Source organism: Olea europaea, unplaced genomic scaffold (assembly GCF_002742605.1).
Source record: "Olea europaea var. sylvestris unplaced genomic scaffold, O_europaea_v1 scaffold1424, whole genome shotgun sequence".
Taxonomy (NCBI): Eukaryota; Viridiplantae; Streptophyta; class Magnoliopsida; order Lamiales; family Oleaceae; genus Olea; species Olea europaea.
In genome coordinates, this window is record NW_019231772.1 from 8,380 (window position 1) to 15,408 (window position 7,029).

Below are 7,029 nucleotides of genomic sequence, written 5' to 3' on the forward strand. Positions count from 1 at the left end.
TTGAGGAATTAATTTCATGTAACCCTATTGCCTTAAATAACAAGCAAAAACATAAAATAACTTACTATCACATAAGATAACCATTTTAATCGTTGAATATCAATAGCATTACACATAAAATTATCATAAACAAAAATAATTTATACACATGTAAACATTCTTATACATTTACATTTTTGTATTTTTTTTTTTCCTAAATAACCGGGAACAATGTCGTTTTACTAAATGACTTTTGGAGCGAAAAAAAAAAAGGCCTCAGGAATCAAAACTCAATCCAAATGCCCATCAAAGCCATATATTATTTGATCAATCAAAGGGCCTTTAACTCCCTTACTCACAATTCAAAATGGGAGTGGTGACTACAAGCCGATATTTTTTAAATTCACATGAAGTCCGCTAATTTTGTGAGAGTAAGTACGCCATTCTGTCAATAAAATTTTCTACAAATATCTTTTTCTTTCAAATTCAACACCCAATTGGGTAACCTTGAAAACTTGGTAGGAGTGTATAATTCGGCCAAATGGACATACAAAATCTCTAGATGATGATCACCTCTAGCATGTTTTCAAAGTTTATCATCTCAACGTAATGTCTGTTTTAGCAATAAATTTCGAAATGTTGCACGTGCATATCAAATTTTCTAGAAGGGAATCGATGAATTTTACCCTTATCGAAAAAAGTTGAAACCCAAATTTCAAGAGTAGCATGGCAAATTTCAATTGATCGAGACATATAGGACAATCATTTGGACCAATCCAAGTTAACAAGGGCACAACACATTTTCGAAGAATTCTTCATTTTTCGAAACATTTGTAATTCTTTAATTCGTTTTTGGTACAAGTTTGCGTGGCACTACCCATAGGACGACACTTAGAATTACATCCAAATCGAAAATCCTACAGTGGTAATAACTTTATACGTGGCAAGACAATTCCCACGTGCATACCTACCAATTGTAGGTAAATTACTAGTTCTATTATAAAATCTCCCAAATATTTCCTTTTCCCCGACTCTGCCGCGTATGCCAATTAGATATTTCCTTTATCCGATCTCTGCCACGTATACCAATTAGATAATTCGAGCCACGATGCAAATATGTTAGGTCAACACGTGGCACCTGTTCTTTTCCCCGATCTAAAATCTTCTGTTTCAATCATGCTGGAATGCCAGATAAATTTTACCACCTTGATTGACCTACACTCACAGTCAGAGTGGGTGGGATGCCATTTTTTACATTTTTTATTCTCATGAGGTTGGTGCGGGTCCCATACCAATGTGAGTGTTGGTCAACTGGAGTATCAAATTTCATCTGGCATACTAACTTAATTCTCTTACGTTTTTATTGATTCGGCAATACTAAAATTAACCAATTATTGCTAAACACGCGTTGGATAGCCAATAGTAAATAAACACGTAGCCCTATGTCTCAAATCGTTGTGTCAAATACAGTTGATTATTATGCTGTTAATCCAATGTTCATCGATAATTCCCCGATCGGAGACATACATATCTCCCACATTGGCATCTGACAACCTTGAGTATCTCTGCTGGAGAGTTTTTCGTATCCTAAATCCATTTCGTGGTTTAATAAGTGTCAAAGATGAGTTGGAGCTCCAGTTCCAGTTCGAGTTCGAGTCAGAGATTAAGAATAGACATTGAGTCAGTGGACTCGGGGATTCAGAACGAGCAAATCCTCATACTAATCTTCAAGTCATTGAAATGGGACATCCATGCCCTCTGCCAAACAGCCGCCGTTAACCGGAAGCTCCGAGCTCTGGCGAACCGCCTGCTCTGGAGGGAGCTTTGTCTCTACAAAGCGCCGCGTATGATAGCCACATTGACGGACGGGACGGGGAAGATTGGCGGCGGTTGGCAAACACTGGGTAAACTGCTGTTTTTCTGTGGCGGGTGGATGTCGACCGCGCATTTTAAACTGAACCCACCCCTGCCGGGTCATTTCATCAATACTTCCCGGTTTTCCAAGACTTCCGGCCAGAGTTTTCTGTTGAAAAAGTGCAGAGAGGATGTTTTATACGTGAGCGATCCGTGCGAGCATAAAGCGGGGGACAAGGAATATGATGTCGGGATATACAGAGGCGTGTTTCGGGGATTTACGAGGTCGAAGACACGCGAGTATTTGATAAAGCGACATGTACAATTTGAAGAGACAATAAGGTGTCCTTATTGTGGAGCCCGAGTTTGGAGCATGACGGCGGCGCGCCTGATTCCCAGGAAGAACGCTGCACGGCGGCTGGGGTCGTTCGATAATGGGCTGGATTATTTTGTTTGCTTGAACGGGCACATGCACGGGGCTTGCTGGCTGGTGCCTCTCTCGTCTGACGAAGATGATAGTGAAGATGACGAAGCTAATACCGACAATTCTGATGATCATTAATGGATATTTTTTACACGATCATAAGTCAATTCTCTCTCATTTCATAGTTTCATTGTGTTAGAGGGATCCACTTCAATCCAAGACTATCTTTCCCATGGTTTCCTAGTCTATAAGTCCAGCGCTTCTTCGTTGCTTGGCTGGGATACATTCGTCGATTTGTCTAATTGTTCCTGGGCTTGCAAGTGACTTACTGCTTTTGACCGTTCTAGCTGTCTTAAGTCGTCCTATCGGTTAATTATTTGGGGATTTTATTTAGCAGAGATTTCAATATGCATGTTGTTTGATTCTCTAAGCTTAGATGTAAAGAATGACGAGTCAGAGGGAGATTTTTGTTCTACTTTCAACTTTTTTTTCTTGCTGTTGTATGGATCTTATGTATTGTAATGCAGCATTGTGTTTGTTATCATTTTATGTGAAACTCTTGTTTTCTGTTTTCTCATATATTTCCTTCACTAGAGGTATATCATACGTGCTTAATTGTAATTATCATTGTGTTTAATTACAGGAGATGAGAGAAGAGCTATCTTAGATTGGTTAAAATTATCAGAACCAAATGAACAAGATCAAAATGATTGAAACTATTTCAGAATTTTTTAACCAAGAACTAAAGGTTTCTTGCATCTTGAGTTTTAGAACTGATGATTATGTATGCTATCAGAAATCGTACTATAGGTTACACAAATTAACTCGATCACGGGAATAAGATCGAGAGTGACCAAAAGCAGAACTTCCTTGTATGTAAAACAAAGGCAACGGAGTGTGACAAATTATGGAACCAAGAATTTTTCATTGTGGTCTGGCCAGGAGTTGAAGTTCAAAATGGGGAGCCTAAGATGGCAATTAGAAATGAGTTTAATAACTCTGTTTTTTAACTAGAACACATTTTAATTGTAATTAGAATCCTCAATTTTTATTTTTTATAATTTAATTTTTGCTCTTATGTCCTCTTTAACCTTCAATTAATTAGTGCATATTGTTCCTGATGACGATTTTTTTTGTCTAAAACATATTGCTAGTGTTGGAAAACATTTTATTGAATTTTTTTATTTATTGTTTATATTACTTATTTAAAATTACGAGGAACAAATAATTTTTTTCTTCCCCTATAACATTTTTTTTTTGCCATTGGGATTGTGCTAATTGCTTGGTTGAAGATAGAAATATGATGAAAAAAGTTGGTAACATAAGCGCAGAGCCGAGCAAAAGTTGAGGACCTCCGTTGCGTTTAAAATGTGTTATTAACAAAAATTACATTGTGAATATAACTGTCATTCCTATTTTGCATTGCCTGTTTCAGCTAATTTTCAAGTTCAATTGTGCTATATGTACACACACCGGTGTAAATGCCCCTCACACAAGGGGGCCCATGCTTTTTTTATTGGGTGTGGGCCCCTCCCTCATGTGAGAGGCATGTACACCGACGTGTGTACAAATAGTAAAATTCTTTCAAGTTATGTTCTTCTCCTATCTGGCTAGGTCCTTGGTATTGTTTCAATTATGACAAACTAGACGAGACATCTTTCATATTTAAAATTTGTTAAATGACAACTTCAAAATAACAATAATAATGTGATTATGTTTTCGTTTTCATTTTAAATTAAATTCTATTTGATATTAATTTGACTCATTTTGCTCATATAGTAAAATATAAAATATGACAGTCTTGAGGTGTTACATTGAGTCTCTAAGTAAATTATTTATATAAATTTGCAAAAATCGAAAAGAAACATCATAAAATTAGCATTGGGGGCGGCCTCCACAAGCCCCCCCTTGCCTCCGCCAGTGCGTGACTTTGTCGATGCCTAAGGAAGGGTACATAGAGAACGTGTAGAATCTGTAGATCAATAAACAATAAATGAATAAGGCATACCTTAGTAATGAATATGTAATATGTATTTATAATAGTTCTTGGTGTAATCCTAAGAGGATTAGGACATCCATCGACAGTGCATGTCTTCAAGGATTAGCACTTAACCTAGTTGTCTTGGAACAATTTTATGTTACAGCTGTGATATGTACGTTCTTCCATTGTTGAAGAGGAGTACGATTCAGAGAACATTTGGCAAAGCTAAAATAATAATTTAAGTTGGTTAAAATACTTTTTAAAATAAAAATCAAAATCAAAATGACCTTTGTATGATCCACAGTTGATAAACACTTAAAAGTAATATCAAATAAGCACTTAGATTGCAGAGTCCAAATAGGATTATGATGTTACACGTCATATAATTATTGTGTGTTTAGGTCATGCTTTGATCCGTAGGTTGATAATGAGGTGCCTTGAGCTAGATAGATAGGGCCTACGGAGTTCTTATGAGACTTGTGGGGTGGCCTCAAGGTCATTGCTCTTGAGGGGGATCATGGTTGACTAGTGATTCTTAAATGTGGACAATAACGGAAAAATATGGTCTATAGCGAGGTGCTATTCTAGGCACTGAGTCCTAAACCAGAGTTCGAGATAGTAGATTCTGTGAGGGAGTCATGATGCTGACCTTAGGGTGGAGAATCCTCGAGGTCAGTCAAATTTTTATTAGGAGGCGAGACAGAACTTCTAAGCTCATGGAGTCCAAGGTTGAGTTTGGAGTTAATTTTGACCTTATTAATATATAATTTTGATAAAACGAGCTACGATTTCTGTAGAGAATGTCCTTGGTGTGATTAACAAAAATTTTTATAATGTAAAATATGCTCCTTATATATATATATATATATATATATATATATATATATGTATTAAAAAAAAATAATGTTATTTATAATCGTTCACTATTACAGTCACCCTACGTGGTATACATGTGACGATTAATAATTTGTTGCATAAATTAATAAAAAACTATCACGCCAATGTATCAAATTATTAACCGCCACATGTATGTCACATAGAACGACTACGATAATGAGCGACTACAAATAACATTACTCATTCAAAAAACATTTTGAATCAATTCCATTAGATTGACTATACCCGAAAATCTATCTCGAAAGAACTTATTCATGTGCAATGCTACTAGCGTGGATTCCCTTCGACTTCTATCTAATAACTTTGAAAAAATGAATTTAGGCTAGTAGCATTGCACATGAATAAGTTCTTTCGAGATAGATTTTCGGGTATAGTCAATCTAATGGAATTGATTCAAAATGTTTTTTGAATGAGTAATGTTATTTGTAGTCGCTCATTATCGTAGTCGTTCTATGTGACATACATGTGGCGGTTAATAATTTGATACATTGGCGTGATAGTTTTTTATTAATTTATGCAACAAATTATTAATCGTCACATGTATACCACGTAGGGTGACTGTAATAGTGAACGATTATAAATAACATTATTTTTTTTTAATACACATCACAAAGTGTAAAAGTACAATTACTTCAAACAGAAGGTAGAATCGTTCTTTGTGCTGTCAAGCTTTTTCTGCAAAAGCGTACTTGTCCTAACAGAAAGCTAAGAGCCCGTGCATCGAGATCTGAATATCATTGGGTCATGCGTGAAACAAACGACTCATTATATTTATATCGTGTTTGTCTAAGGGGTTCACTGCATGTTGCCTACTGCACGGTGGAACTTACGTTTGTATTACAGGAGAAACAAATTATTATTATTATTATTATTATTATGTAATTGCAAAAAATTTGATCCTGCTGGATCTTTAAATAATGGTTGATTTGTCAGCCAATGAAACATGGAGTGGAGAACAACAAATTTGTGTTTGTTGAATTTTTTGCATTTACAAAAGACGTATTTATTTTATTTACAAGTGAATCTACAAGATAAAATTTATTTTTAAGATTAAGAAACTATTTTTGAACTTGCTTAAATTAGGTAATTTTTTAGAAGTATTATGCTGGACACATGGACTTGAGAGTTTTCAAAGAAAGCTAGCATTTCTTCTACAAGAAGGAAAAAACACTGCCAAATGAATCCTTAAAATAACTGTGAAGTTTCGTGTTTATTACGTATTGTTTAAATCCTCCCGTGTAGTGTTGGAAGTTGTTTAGGAGGTATACGACCAACATATGTTAATTGAGGGATGTGGTTTACCAATAAGGAATGTGCCTGTCAAAATGATATTCATCATATTTAGATAGATATTCTCTATCATCTTATTTGCATCAAGCTCCCGTTCTCCAAAAGACAGGAAGCGGCCTCTGGGGCAATCTTCTCCCTTGAGATAGCTGTTTGGCGATGGCATCGAGGTAGATCGATGGTGGACTTACTAGTTGGCGACTCTCCTTCTTGTATCATACTAATAATCTTCTCTCACAAAACATCAGTTAAAGGACTAGGAAAGTGAGTACCACAAATATTGTTGTTAGTCAAGAATTGTATGCTTGCATTGGGGGTCTATATATATCAAAAAACGTTTATTTGATAAATGATAATCATGTCCTGCTCGATTAAAATCTAAAAATGGAGTATTTGTATTGATTGATTAGTTTATATTAATATCTCTATATGGACAAACTCTCAAATCTCAATCCAAAAATTCAAGTCAATAAGAATGAGGTAAATGTCCCAAATGTTGAAATGAAAAAAAATTGCATTCTTATTTCTCAAGAAACAACCATAGTAGGAATACAGAAATAAAAAACAAGGAGGGGGGGGGGGGGGGGGGAAAAAAGGTTTTTGAAAA

At 35.6% G+C, this 7,029-nt stretch overlaps 1 protein-coding gene across 1 annotated transcript; it reads left to right on the plus strand.

Annotated features, from left to right (window-relative positions):
• Positions 1–1,395: 1,395 nt before the first annotated feature.
• On the plus strand, positions 1,396–2,834 carry LOC111375853 (EID1-like F-box protein 3). The gene has a single exon (XM_022998761.1). It carries the CDS (start codon positions 1,601–1,603, stop codon positions 2,393–2,395), a length of 795 nt encoding a protein of 264 aa, XP_022854529.1. The 5' UTR covers positions 1,396–1,600; the 3' UTR covers positions 2,396–2,834.
• The last annotated feature ends 4,195 nt before the right edge of the window (positions 2,835–7,029 follow it).